The sequence below is a fragment of the Phalacrocorax carbo genome, chromosome 4, assembly GCF_963921805.1.
Source record: "Phalacrocorax carbo chromosome 4, bPhaCar2.1, whole genome shotgun sequence".
NCBI classification, from domain to species: domain Eukaryota; kingdom Metazoa; phylum Chordata; class Aves; order Suliformes; family Phalacrocoracidae; genus Phalacrocorax; species Phalacrocorax carbo.
The window spans coordinates 67,129,558-67,144,992 of record NC_087516.1 but is presented as its reverse complement, the minus strand read 5'-3'; the positions used below and the strand labels follow the sequence as shown (position 1 = coordinate 67,144,992).

General features: G+C 38.4%; 1 protein-coding gene across 6 annotated transcripts in view; it reads left to right on the top strand.

The window, feature by feature from the left end:
• The window catches only part of NR3C2 (nuclear receptor subfamily 3 group C member 2), a 215,816-nt gene that overhangs the window by 113,108 nt on the left and 87,273 nt on the right, over positions 1 to 15,435 (top strand). For all 6 annotated transcript variants that reach the window (XM_064450307.1, XM_064450306.1, XM_064450304.1 and 3 more), the window contains one exon: positions 7,605 to 7,744. In XM_064450307.1, the coding sequence (XP_064306377.1) occupies positions 7,605 to 7,744 (140 nt within the window). The remainder of the gene's footprint in view (positions 1 to 7,604; positions 7,745 to 15,435) is intronic.

Here is a 15,435-nt window from a genome sequence, read left to right as displayed (position 1 = left end):
AGCTTCTATTTGCAGAATAAACACTGCAATTTAAATGCTTTTTTGAAATTCTGAGTGAATCTCTTTAGATTTGGGGAGGCTTGGGAGTAAGGGTGGAGCTTTTTCTGTTATCAGTGCACATCAGAGTTTGCTTGTTACCATAATTAAGATCCAGGTATGAAAGTGTGATATAAGACCCTTAGGCGTTGCTAAATAAAGTAACTTAATATGAAAGCTGGAGCTGCTGAGGAAAGAAACCATCTGATTTCACAGTTTGCTTTCTCTTAACTGAATGTGCTTTCCACTCTGATTCCTGCATGCTTCATTGTACTAAGCATTTCTTAAGAGAAAAAAAAAAAAAGTATAAATACCGGATTAATTTTGTATTAGGGTTGTAGTGTTTGAAGTTCAAACAATTGAAAGTTTTCTGTCTTGGATTAGAATACTTCTGTGCTTAAAGTCATAGGTGGCAAAATAAGTTTGTTTTGGTGAGATACTGGTCCAATTTTTAAAAATTACAGTGAGTAATAGTAGATTGCATGAGTTCTTCATCATTAGCTGAAACTAAACAAACAAAAATGAATAAGTGGTAGTACAAGCAAGAGCTTCAGGATCCTGACGTTTGGGATGTTTCAAAAATATTGATTTATAGCACAAGAAGATACTATTTTCTGGGTCATTTTTCTTCCTTAATTGAACTTCCTGATTATTTCACATTGAAAAAGTGAAGAGAATACACAAAGAAGAAAATTCATTCTTTCCCTAACCACTTATATTACTTGTGGACTGATACAGGACTCCGGATGTCAGAGTAAGCATGCATTGCGTCTGTCATCCATAGTATGCACTGAAATACAGTTACCTTTCCTAAAATATTTAGACCTTGTTCAAGATTTCTGAGTCTTAAAGTTTTTGTTCTTTTCTTTTTTTTTAAGGTTTAGTCTTTAAAGCAAAAATCTTTGCCTTATTTTTTTAAGGCTGCAGGTCTAAGAGTTGGTAGTGGCCATAAAAGTCCTACTGTTTTATCCAAGGAAACCTAACCATTTCTGTAATGTCTGTCTTCATCTCCATAGGAGCAGGATAATGCCCTAAAACTCAGCCAGCAGAATTTGCAGCTAGGTTATTTAGCAATTTGTATGCCTGTCTGCCAAACATCAGAGGGTAAATGTTGCTCTGCATGCATGCAGGAGTGTTGCTGCTGAGGCTCAGGGGTAGTTTGGTTTTCACAGTCCTTCCTTAGCTGAGCGTTCATGAGGTCCCATGTGACTGCCTTCTCCTCTGAAAATCTGATCATTTCATCTCTGCACCTTTTCACTTCTCTATGCTTTCTTGGTCTGCTGACAAGAAGATTGGTTTATATAGTCTGACATTTAAGAAATACCATTTTCCAGTCTGCTAATCTGCTTTATGCAAGTAGTTAGAGGAAAGAGCCAGGGTGCCTTTGTGCAGTGAAACTTTTTTAAAAATTTGGACTGCACAGGGCAAAACTGGTACTGGTCAAACCTTAGTATTGACAATTAAAACTATCATTGTGGAGGCAAATCTGGGAGGTGATACGTGCAGCTGGTGGAGGTTGTGACCAGCATCATTGCGTAGTGGTCAAATAATCTGTTGACCCCTCCTTGAGCATTATGACATTTTCAAAATAACTAATAGAGTTATCTTGGGCAGTGAAATTATTGTTTCTTTGTGAACATGCACAAAAGTGGTGGAGGCAATGTGAAGAGGAGATGGTTATGCTGTGTACTGTGATGGCTGAGTAAATGAAGAGTTAAAGGAAGATACTAGGAGAGCTGCTAGAGAAGTGACCAGAAAAAGGAAGCACTTAGGGATGTAACATTAGCTGTGGAAACCAGAAATAATTCAGGGGTCTATTTGGAGCATGAAGAGAGTATATTTCCAGGGTAGCATATACTTGTAATCAGTCTCTTAATTTTAGTGCCAGGTTGCGAGGAGTTGTGTTGTCATTCAGTGTGGGAGTTTCTTGTCTCCCTTGGGTGGCAGTGGCTGGCCTGATGCATTGAGGTTGGTCAGGGTGGGGGTGCTGCTGCAGTGGCATGACCGGTTCGGCAGTGCCGGGAGCTCTTGGGCAACCCTTCCTTGGGTGTGAAAGGTGGGCCAAGCTCTGGACTCCATGCCCAGCCAGACTGTCCACGTCATGGTTGTGAAATACCATTGAAATACCCAGTTCTTGTTTTGGGCCACAGGAAGGTTAGTTTCAGTATCTGTGTGTGTGTAAAGTTAACTATCGTGTTTTCGTGTGCCAGTCCCCAGTAGATGAAGACTCTCCCTGGAAGGTACACCCCTTCAGAAATGAGATGAGAGGGTAGAAGGAAGGTGCTGGCAGTCTCTGCATCTTGAATCTTCAGAGTATTCTTCCTCTTAAGGGTTTTTTTTTTTTCTTTTGGTGAAAATATGATGCTGATCTCAACTTCTTTTTATCTTTGTTTTCTCATAACTTTACTTATTGAGGTGTACCCAGGTTCCTTCTGTTTGTTTTACTACCAGAAAAATTCTGTATGAAAAAGAAGAGTCAATGACATAGAATTAAAAAAGACTCATCTAGATCTCATAATAATAAAAGTGCTTGGAACAAATGAGTTTGGGATTCATATTGTGGCTTATGCTTCATTGGAGTGCTTCATTTTATTATCAGAGAGGCATTGTTTGTTTAAACTGTGCTCCTGTATGACATCTGGTTTGAAAAGCATAATAACCTATATAATCAGCTTTTAAAATGCTGGATTATCTGTGGGTTTATTGACTCTTCTTTTAAAAAATCTGTTCTTTCTAATTAATTCTCCATATAACTATTACTAAAGCTAACTTTCAGAGACACAAATGAGCTTGATGGCAATGGCTAGTCAAGGTCAGCATTTAACTGCCACCATTTGCACTAGTGAGGATAATAAATCAGGCTTATTCCTAATCACATACCCTACAACGTGACAAATGTTAGTGGAGTCATCGAAGCAACCATTTCACAAATCGTTTAGAAGATATGTTTGGCATTGTTAAACTGCTCCATGCTGCCCTTGGCTGTAAAAGCATTGTGATAAAATATGTATGCTTTGTTAGATCTCCTGTATTTGAATCCTACAGAGCGTGTTTGTGTGTGTGTTTGCCTTCCCCCCCCCTCCCCCCCCGGAAATAATGAGAGGTGTGAAAGTAATGACACCTAATCAACATATGGAAACCACTGTCTTCTGAAAGCAGTGGTGAGTAGCCAGCTCTGTGACACTATTTCATATTTCTTGTGTTTTCAGTTAGAAGTTTATATGGAGAGTAGGTTCCTGTCCTCAAGAAATTTTCTCGGTCAACAATAGTCCATTGTGTGAAAGCTTAAAACAAAACAAAACAAAAAAAAGGTTAAATATCAGAGCAATAGTTTTTAGGCTCTAATTTGGATGTGTAAACACAGTGTTTTCATTTGGTCTAAAGTTTAAGACTCAATCCTGCTGTGGCCCACAGATGTCATTAGGTTTAGCATGTCATTCAGATGGATATTTGGCAGTAGGCTAATGGCTGTCCAGGGGGTCAATTATAAAGTTCCTGATCTCTTTTTTTTTTTTTTTTTTTAATGGTATCTGTTCTTATTTGGACCAACTCTTGTATTTTTCAAAAGCGAGAGCGACGTATTACCTAAATAATCTGGATTATTGTAACTGAACTTCTCATCTGGAGCAAAAAAGTCAAACTGAGCTCCAGAAAAAGAACTAAAATTGAAGTAATGTGTATCTGTTATAATCAACTGAATTTAACATTTGGTTTTTTGCTATTAAGTGTTACGTGTCTGTAACTTTTCCCACATGCCACTGTACATTAGGATTACTTGATAGAAATGTATGGCATATTTCTGTGGGAAATAATGAAAAGGGAAATATTTAACTTGCAGCATGCATGAGAAGCACTTTCAAAGTGGTGTCTTTTTTAGCGTAGAGTTTCTCCCTGTACATATCATAGGATATAGAGCTATGTCAATTAATTAAATAATTAGTTTAATAAAAGCGATTAATAAATAAAGTGTGTTTCTGTGTCATAAACATCAGATATCTGGCCTTGAAATGAGGGCAGAGAGGTAGTTTGATGCAGATCTTGTTCTCCATGGTCAAGTCACTAAGAAAGGAGTGACAATCTGAACGTAAGAGAGATTCAGGAGGAAAAGGTGTAATCCTCCATGTGTGCCTGGTTGAGAAAGAAAAACTTCCATGGAGAGAATGACTTAATCTGATGTTTAGCAGTATGATTTGAGCATGTTTTTTCGAGTCAGCCATTTATTATTTGGAGGTATGTACAAACACCACTTTAGCTTTTTATGAGCTAATATACCAGCATTTTGAATTGGCAAATACTTCGGTGTGGCATGGGTGAAAGAGAACATAAGAGATTTTAAAAACAAGCCAAACACTTTGCATCAGAAGACAATCATAGCTAGGACTGGCACAAGTTGGAGAAGATTTAAGAATCAAGGTTTTTTTGCAATGGAGTATTTGAGAATTATTCCTAGTAAGAATAAAAATACCTCGTTTGTGTTTTAACCTATTCCACTTTTAAACTGATTAAAAGATTGTATAGGACTTAATTGAATTTTATTCCAGAATGTTAAGTTTCCATCTGTGATGCTGTGGCTGAGTAGTTGAATACGTGCAACACATTCAAGCTGTACCTTCACATTTCAACCATATTCAAGCCCTTTGTTTAGAGAAGCACTGTATAAAATATGCTATGGATTATGTCTTAGTGAGGCATTTAATAATAGTGGTGGGTCAGCTGGTGTCTCAGTGTGTCTTTACTGGCTTTTTTTACCCAATAATTCTGTGTAAGTGAAATTTTACAGGGTAGCTTGTATCTTAAAAAAACGCTCTCCCACCTTCTGCAAATCCTACATGACAATTTATTTTCAACTGAAAATAATATGTACTTATATGTACACAGTTTGGAGAGAGGGAGAGAGAGTGTATATATATAAAAATAAATAAAAGTGCACAGGGCTGTGATACCCTGGAAACCTCCATTTCTCCACAGGAAGAACTCTCTAACAGAATTACCTTTTTTAGGTATTAAAAAAACAACCTCCAAACGTTGACCTCTTTCAGGGTAGAAAAGACTAAGAGAATTTTTGCTAGTCTTACGAAGAAATTGGAACATGCAGTATCAAAATTACAAATGCCCCAAGACATTTTGATTGTATGTCAGAATTGAAATGTTTCCCTTCTCAGACAAAATACTTCTGTTTGTAATGAAAAAGAAAGAAAAGAAAATTCAAGGAGTTAATTTTCCAGGTTATTGGCATTTTCTCTAGAAAGCAGACACCTTTTGAAGAATTCTGGTTAATAAGAGGCTTAATGGTTTTTATGCAGGATGAAATGTGCTAGAGGGAGAAAGTCCCGTTTGTTGCCTAAACAAATCCAAATGCAGAGCTGAATACCAGCACAGTCTTGGCAAATCCTGAAGAAGGATCTGCCCTTTCCTTAGGGGTAGATTAATGCAGTGTGCATAGGTATGACTGTGACTTGAGCACACAGAACTTATCTTAACATAGATTTGGTGAGGCTTTCCTTTGTCTCTCTAACAGATGAGCTAATGCCATCACCTAGCAATTATCAAGTAGTGTGATGTTATGTAATGAAAGTATAAATAGCACAAGGACTAAAACTAGTAAATCTAACAGACTAGCGAGCAGACAAGAGCAGGAATACTATGTGGAACATTTTGAATAGCACCTGAATGCTGTCATTTAAAAAGACATTTAGATTTGATGTTGCAGTAAAGCTGCAGGCCAGGAGAGTTGTGGTCCTTGATCTGGATGGAGTAACATGCATGCTCATCCTGGTTGTGGCTGGGATAAAGTTAGTTTTCCTCCTAGCAGCTGGTACAGTGCTGTGGTTTGGATTTAGTATGAGAATATTGTTGATAACACCCTGATGTTTTAGTTGTTGCTAAGTAGTGCTTATACTAGTCAAGGACTTCTTCAGCTTCCCTTGCTCTGCCAGGCGCACAAGAAGCTGGGAGGGACCACAGCCGGGACAGCTGACCCCAACTGGCTAAGGGGATATCCTATACCATATGGCATCATGCTCAGTATATAAGCTGCAGGGAGTTGGCCAGGGGGCAGTGATGGCTGCTCGGGGACTGGCTGGGCATTGGTCAGCAGGTGGTGAGCAATTGTATTGTGCATCACTTGCTTTGTATATGACTATTATTACTATTATTAATATTTTACTTCAATTATTAAACTGTGCTTATCTCAATCCACGAATTTTCTCACTTTTAGTCTTCCGATTCTCTTCCCCATCCCACCAGGGGAGAGTGAGCAAGCAGCTGTGAAATGCTTGGTTGCTGGCTGGGGTTAAACTGTGAGAGTGCTGTGCCCCTGGATAAATCACTTGACTTCTGTATACCTCTTTAAAGGAAGACAGAAAATCAAGGCAAAGGGTACATTCTTGAAATTTCTTAAGCAAGCTGGTTATCTTATATTTGAATTTAAGACTACCCGTGAACTTCATTTCCCAATGACTGACCAACAAACAGCCTGTGACCTGCAGTTTGAACTATCAGATTATTTCACCACCAGTGTAAAGTCTTCTAGGGTTGTTTTGGTAGTTGTTTGGCAGCATTCAGAGAAATAACGTGTGAAGAAATGCAAGAGGTCACGTTTACCTGGAGAAGAGAGGCTGTGTGGAAGGAAGGTCTCTCTGCAGCTCTCCAGAGGCATGGGCAGGATCCAAAGCCTTCATCTCCTTAAGTATCTGGCATGTTTCTCACTGCCGATTACATTAGGGTGGCATTTCCAGTTCCCGGGGAAGAAAGGAGGGAGGAGGCTCACTGCGTCATGAAATGTGACTTGTTTATGAAAAGCGCTTTTAGAGTTGCCAGTGGAAAAAATACTTCCTGAAGATACCTTTGGAGAGTCATTGTTTGAAAAGCCTCAACAACAGGAATGCCCTGTCTTTTAAGGTGGTAGATGGTTGAAGCTGGGTTTGCAAGATGCATTGATCTACAAAACTTCGGGATGGTTTCTCAACCTCTGGTGCTGCTTTTCTGGCACCTATAGCCATATGGAAGGGTCTTCTGCACCTGCAGAATGTAAAAAGGCTTCAAAACTACTTTGGGAGTAATCTGTTAAATTACAGAAATATTAGATGTAGGCTCAAGGATCACTGTAGTGGTAAGCAGGAATGTGGACAGGAGAGTGCAAACCACTTTGCTGTGCTACTTCATAACCATCTTAGCGGTTTTGTTACAGGTATTCCTCAGCTGCAAAGGCTTGAAACAAACAAAAAGAAAATTTATAGCTATCAAGATGCTGCCAGAGTGGTTTATTTGTTTGTTGTTTATTTTCAGTTTTAATCATCTGCTACCAATAAATTCCGCTGCCCTTGTGGTAACTTCTCACATTAACATTGATATATTATGGGTGTTTTAAAACAGACAATAAAAACATTGCACTTACTAATTAAACCAATTCATGTATTCAGCCTGGCACTGCCAGAAAGAGTTGTGGTTTCCTAATTGTTAGGTGCCTTGAGCAATATACCTGTTATAAATTCTTAATTGAACTTTGCATTATGGCCGATGTGATTTGAAATATTCATAGCTGTTTTGGTTTGGTTTTTTTACTCCAGCTCTTCATTGAGAAGTGTATCAACTGGATCATCAAGGCCTTCCAAAGTGTGTTTGGTGTGCGGAGATGAGGCATCTGGATGTCATTATGGGGTGGTTACATGTGGCAGCTGTAAAGTTTTCTTCAAGAGAGCCGTAGAAGGTAAGAAAACACAAAACAAAAAACATCAACAAAAAAAAAAGAAAATACATGCAGGTTTGGTGTTTTTAAATAGGAATATACACACCTATATGTGTTCTCATATGTGTGTTCTCTGCCATTGATAAAATTCTGTGGTGTTAATCTGAAGAAAAAAAAAAAAGTTGAATGAACTCCAGTTACATGTGGTATAATTTATGTAGACTATGCCATGGTGTTTTGCAATGTACATCTTCAAAGGATGTGTTGTTCTACTTCATGCCACTGCTGAGTCAGGCTGCTTCTCCACCCATCCCTCCAAGTGGATTTTTGTAATTTTTAATGGACACAGATACAATTGATGTAAACATACTCCTGCTTCTCCTGTACTGCAGGATGAATACGGTTGTCTCATGCTTTGGCAGCCTTATATGACAGTACAATTCACTCAGGTCAGTTACCTCCCTATGGGTACCTCCAGGGCTTTCGACTCAGTAGAACATCTGCTTCGTCCTTCAGCGGAAGAGAAGTGGCTTTGCAGTACTGTGGTATATGGGTGAAGAAGCAGGAATTGATCATGGTGCTTTTCTTAGAGATCATTGTCTTTATTAAGGACTAGGACATTCATGAGGACTATATTTTGATAGCTTTATCATCACAGTAGTGTTTAGCTGACATCTCCCTATTTTATGTTGATTATGCTATAGCTAGTCTTTCCTGGACATCTCAACAGAAAGAAGTTAGGATCACTCAGAGTGCTACAGGACCTCTGGTAGGCGTTGCCTCTCTCTGACTTGGGTGTTTAGGGTAAAAGAAAATGTTTCATCTTTACAGACTTTGTAAGCAACTTATTCAAGTGATAAAAATTAAGTTTTTAGTAACTGATGAAGAAAGAGTTCATGGCATGCAAAGGATGTAAATACTGTATAGGTTTTTTTGAAGTCTTTGCTGATGAGTAGATGTTCTTACAACCACTAATGAAGCAGGTGATATCCACTTACTGATATATTTCATTAATAAAAACCTAGAAGGTGAAAATAGGCTCTTAATATGGTGTCCAGCTTGTGCACTAAAAAGAATGAGGCAGTGTGTGATGTGATTAATTCCTTCTGTGATCATTAAATCTGCTGCTGATGGCAATAGAGATTTAGCTCTCTGTGAAATAGACCTGGAGGGCTTGTGCGTCACTGAAGTCAAGACCTCATGTAATATCTCTCTATCAATCTATTTATCTATCATCAAAAGTGTCGGTCTAATTGAAATGAACTTCCCAAAGTTATAAGGACAAGGGAAAGGTTTCTCCCTTCTGAAAGCATTTTCCTTACTGTTGTGCAATAGCTGACCTTGATGCCTTCATTCTCTAACTTCTTCCCTGAGTTTTAGTAGCTTGATGTAGCACATGAACTGCAAAAACGTACTTATTTTCACTGAGTGATTTCCTCCATGTGCTTCCATGCCACACCATGGATGGGTCTTCAGATGTTCATGTCTAAGCTGGTCTCTGAATCACGAGGTTATTTTTTTGTTGTGGTGGTGAGTTTCTGCATACACCTGCACATACTGTGTGAAGTGACAGCACCTGTTGTTATCTTCCTTCCAGGAAAGCTTCCTTCCCAGTCTTTGAATTACTGTAATTTCAAGGTACTATGTATCTACATTTACCACACCCCTCTTTTTTGATGCCCTTTCTGATATTATCTGATGGATATTCCTATCCAACTTCACAGGAATTTATGAAAAATTACCAAGGATTCTCTTTAGGAATTAACAAAGTAGCAAAACTACGTTTCCAAACCTCAGAAGCCAAAATTACTGGGAAAGGATTACTCTGTAATCAGGCGTAGAAATAAATTTTTAAAATGTAGTTAAGTTATCAGTAATTACTGGAAGTTTACAGGTTAAGCAAAAAAATCAAATGAAAAAACAACCCTGTCACCCCTAAAAATTGAAGATAAGGGTTTTAAATTAGCTTAAAACATATTTTTTAGTATAATTATAGTAACATACACGTTTCTACCAGTGGTACGTGAACACTGTCTAGACTTCTGCTTGGTGTGTACGTGACTGCGAGCTCTTGATGCTACAGGTAGTGTTGTTATGCAAACATTGAAAATTTGGCTTGCCCTTTTCTGTTTTTATGCACACGCTTTTATATATGTGTGTGTATATATATATACACACATAAACATACATTGTGGAGTATTAGCCACAAAAGGACATAGTAAAAACATAATATACATGTTGTTTCCAAACATCCTGAAACTATCAATGTGAATAAAACTTTGTGTAGGTAGTTTTGTAACAACAAAAGTTTTTTTGTAGAGTCACCATAAATTTTTCAGTCCAGGTACGTGACCAATAAAACACCCCGTCATGAGGTTTCCTATTTTAAATGAAATACTTGTAGTAATTAGTCTGTATCTAGTAGTAATTAGTCTGTAATTAGTCACGAGGATGTTTTGAAAACTATGGTCGTTCAGGGCATTGCATAAATAAAAAATAATTCAAAGTGGAAGAACTACCTTAAAGGTAGATCCTGGGCATACCTCTCTCAGCTCTGAGCTAAAGCTGTGTTCTTAAGTGCTTGCATTCTTGTCTTTATTACAAAGAAAACAGTAAAACTCCCTCTGTGATCACAGAAACAACTTTCTGGGGAATTTATAAACACAGTGGCTAATTTATTTGATTAAAAATTAATTGTTCCTTCTCCAAAGGATTGTAGTAAAAGAATAGAAGAGATTCCTCAAGTTTCATTCCCCATTTCCCTGAAATCATGTTTATAGACTATTTAAAGATTGATTAATATTTTTCCATTTGTATTTTACGTACTTTGTATGCGTGCACGCGCACACATATTTCTTACTTGATGCACTAGATATTTTTCAGTAGGAAGTGGCCTCTGGAGGTCGTCCAGTCCAGTCCGCTCTGCTCAAGCAGGGCTACTTAGCTGGTTGCCCAGGACCGTGTTCAGATGGCTTTTGAATATCTCAAAGGATGGAGACTCGGCAACCTCTGCCAGTTACTGGTCATCCTCACAGTAAAAAAAGTGTTTCCTGATGTTCAGACAGACCCTCCTGTGTTTCAGTTTGTGCCTTTTTGAACAGAGCAACTCCTCTCCTTGAAGGGGAAGAGGTTTTTAGTCATTAGTTTATACTGATCAAATGAAAGTTTTATTTAGTTCAATTTAAAAAGTTACATGCCGATAGTCCTTCAAAAGATACGGTGCCATGGAAATGGTGGGAGAGAGCAACTGGTGTTCAGGTGGAATGACAAGACTAATTGATCTAGTTGAAGCTGTCCCTGCTCATTGCAGGGGGGTTGGACTAGATGACCTTTAAAGGTCTCTTCCAACCCAAACCATACTACGATTCTATGAAGTGGGGGAGGCAAATTGTGTCATAAAACATGGAAACAGAGAGAAGGATGATTTGGAGAGAGGCAGCACTGCACACCACCCAGCTCTTTTGAGTCTTGGCTAGAATTGCTAAGGTTGTCGGACCCCCTTGAAGAGCTTTTGAATGCAATTTCCTTTGCGCTCCTCTGAAATATCGTGAAACAGAAGGACTATAACAGAAAAGAACGGCATTGAAATTTAAAAACAAGAAAGTACACAACAACAAAGAGACTAAAGCTTGCTTTTCCAATTATAAATCTGGTAATTGTATTCCCAGTGAATCTTATTTTGGGGATTTGCAGGAAATGTCTAACAAATTCATGAGAAGGAGAGCTGTAGACCAAAAAATAACTATTAAAATGGGGTTATTGGTGAAGTTTCAGAAGTAATTTCAGATTTAATTCATTGCAGGGATGTAAATTATCGAGGTGCAAAATTTTGAGTATCGAGCAAGCATGAACATTTTGCTGACTAACTTGATGAACAGGAGTCTGGTATGAAGAAATGTGATTGTGTCATTAATATAAATTTAATCTGCCTTGCAAACACTAAAATCCTTTAACTATAAAAGTGTTGACAAACAGTGTCTCTGCAAAAGTTAAGACATTTGTATTTGTAATACATTTTTACCTAGGATAACTATATTGTATGATTTTCTAAACTATGGATATGGGCAATCGTACTTTAATTTATGATCATTAATAGAGTCACATGCTGAAAATACACTACACTGTGAGGGAACCTAAAGCACCTGGCCAGTTTTGTCTTCTCTTTTTCCACTGAACCAGCTTTCTCTAAGGAGAGTAACAGGCTTGAAGTCAGAAATCACAGCTGTTCTTGCGTATGCTCTGCATTTTGAGTCTTCATTTGTTCAAGTTCCAGACAAGTATGAGGTAATCTGTCCTAAATCAAAATTTATATCACTTCTTAAGCTGCTGAAGTTAATCTTTCATTCTTCCTTTGGCTTGAAGGTAAGAAAAAAAGGAAGGCATTTTTTCATCTCCAAATGGTTTCTAAAGACTACAGCAGAAATGACCATCATCATCTAGCTGTTTTGCATATTTGCTAGGTGATTTTTGGCTACTTAGAATGGAAGAATTAATAAATTATTTCATATTAGTTATAGGGAATCATGTCCATTCTTTAAATACAAGGATGTGATGTTCAGTAAATTTCAGATTTTGCTGTTGATTTCTGCTGCAGGACGTTCACTTTAAAGCTAGGTCTGCTATTTTAAGTCAGAAACAGATCTCTTTCACCTCTGAAGTAGAAACACAGTCACAGCAATAGAAATTTCTAGGACTGCATTTCTTTTTCACCTGAACATTTGCTATTTGCCGGTTTAAAGTAGGGGGAAATCTAGCTGAAAGAAATTTTTCAAAGTCTAATCTGATGCCGTCTTATCTAAATGGCCTCCTGGATACAGTAGATGTGCTGTGCACCTCAGCGAGCAGCCTAGTAACAAAGAAATCCTACCTCTGCTGAGTGTTTGAACAGCAGGTTATCCAAGACTTTGCTTCAATAGTAGAAGGCGTGAAATTTCTTCTGTAGCAATCTGCAGGGATTTGGCACAGCTGTGGGAACCGAGGTTGCCTCAAAGATAGGGTTACCCAAAAGGCGTGCCATTCTTCATCTCCCTTTGTGCCCGGGTGCTCTGAAAACACAGAAACCAAACAGCCTGGGCTGCAAGATCAAGGGTCCAACCCACCAGTCACCTGGGGTAACTCCCAGTCTGCCTTGCCAGGCACCAAGGCTGATCTTCAATCAAGGGATCCAACAGCCTTCTAGAGACTCATCTTTGCATGAAGGATTGCAAGATATTGCCAGCCTGAAAACTCAGTGGTAGATAAATTCAGTTCTTTGGCAAGCAAAGGCACTGTGCAACTGTTCAGCGGTGGGCCAGATGCATAATATCCCAGGGATAGTCCTTGGTTTGTTTTGGGGCTTTTTTGTGGGTCATCTTTGGTTTTTTGTTTTGTTTTGGTTTGGGTTTTTTTTGTGTGGTTTTTTGTTTTTTTAAAAAATTTGGATTTTTTTAAGTGCTCTATCTCTGCCTCCAGAAGGCCACAGAAGAGGGAAAGTGATACATTATGTATTACATGTTTTTTTCAGAAACAGGTAATCTTCCTATGGTTTTCCCATGCAGTGTAAGGGAAAAAATTTCCCAAGCCTCTATGCCCCCCAGCAGAAAAAATAAAAAAGAGAAACTAAAGCCTCTCTATGTGCCTCCTAAATATTTTTTTTATTTGAATTGATGTGGAAAAAATACCAAGGTATGAGAATATAAATGCTGAGATACATAGCTTTTGAATAATTTCCTTAATTAGCATAACAAATTTTTATAAAACACTACTAGTGAATAGGAAAGTTTACCTCATGGATCATTTAAAGAAGCAATATTTTTAATGCTGTAGAAGCTGAAATTGATACATTATAGAAAAGCATTTTCCACACTATTTTGCAGAGCGTGCACCCATGAATTTTGTAGGTCTGTATTACTAGAATTAATTATACATACAGTTCTTCGCTTTCCACTCTTCTGTTCATTCACTGTAATGGAGTCAGTGTTATTCCATCACAGGCTGCAATTTTCCTTTTATCCACTTTCATAAGGTCAGCGGCCTCTCTAAATTCGACATCACTCAGTATAGATGTCCATATGTTTTCGTAGAAATTTCTATGTGGGATTTGAAGTTGACTCTGTTCCTGACCTGTTGCAAGAATCTGTTTTGCAACCTATCAAACAGAAATATTAGGTGAAGAGCAAGCAGATGGGTGATCTGCTGAGGGCAAGTGAGCTGGTCAAATTCATGTAGCAGCTGCTACTCTTACTTGATATGCTATGGTTAATAGGTGTAAAATAAAATTTAAATAATTAAGTCATTGTAGGTTTAAAGCTGCCACCAGCCTTCCATGCTTTCATAGAGATGAAAAGGACTTTTCCTGGTTTTTGCTCTGGCAGGCAGTGTTGCTCAGTGAAATGAAGTCTTTGCTTCTGCTGCTGGTCGGCTTTAGTTACTAGGAGCTTGGAGTTGAGGAGGCTGGTAGGAGGAAGGAGCTGGACGGGTTTGCACTGGGACCCCAAAAAGGGGAAAAAAAAGAAGCAGCAAGAAGTGTGACACAAAAAAAGGGGAAGATTAATAAAGGATGGAGCTTGTATTCCAATTGAATATTTTAAAGCTGGGAAGAGCTGGAATGGGGGGGAAAGCTTTCCCTGTGGCTCGTGGAATGTGTGACCTGCATGAGAAACTCGGAGCGATGCTCAAGAATGAATGCTGGATGCACGTTAAATGTGGAGCAAGCATGTTGTGGTAGCGCTTCAGAAGGGAGGGGGTAGGTTTGGGAGCCATCTAGGTGATAGACTGTCTTGGTTAAAACAAGCAAAGAATGGGTGAGTTTAGCAGCTGCAGTGCCACAAAGAACCACGAGCTGGTTAATGGCTGGGGAAATTATTTGAAAAAATATTTTATATCAAGGAAACTAAAAATCCACACTCACTCCTTTCCAAAAGCATTAATAATTTCTTCCCTACCCCAAGACTTTCCAACATTTGCAGTTTTTTTGATTGCAACTGTTATTTACTGTGTAAGCAGGTGTTGCTCTAGAGAGGGAGAGACGAGTACAAGGATAAGAATTTAAACATGGGCTGCTGTCTAGCCTTGAAAAAAGCTCACATGATGCTAGGAGGTGTGCGTGCAACTATTCTTCTCCTGCACTCTTTTGTTTGTCTGTTGTAGTTCTGCTTTATGAATACTAATTTCTAGACTCCTTCATCTATAAAAGAATATATTCAGTAGATGATAGCCAGCCTATACAAGCACAATATGCAGTGAAGAACATATACACAGTGGTAAGGTTAGTTTATCTTAGGTAACAGCCTTCCATTGCCACAAATTCAAGCATCACACAAGCTTTCACATGCTTACCTTCTATATCTATATATGAGAGCGTGAATTTTGGCATTCCTATGACGTGACAGGGAACTGAGTTGCAGTAATATTATTTTTTTTTTGTAGTTGTTTTCTTTTTTTAACACATCACGGTAACATTCCAGTAGATCAGAGTCTTCGTAGAAGTGGGATGGCCCTGTGCATGCATGGCCACGGTATTTTGGCTAACAAAAGTTAGTCACAGCCGTTAGTTTAGTGTGGTCTTGAATACTTCAACTGCCTCTTCTTTAAAAAGGAATTTATTTTTTCCATATGCTGCATAGGGAAGTCAGGGTGCTTCCTGGGAAATTACTCTTTTAGGTAATAGTTCCAAGATGGCTGAGCCACTTGTGTAACGTAGTTATACAAAATCCATGTGTTCAGATGCACCA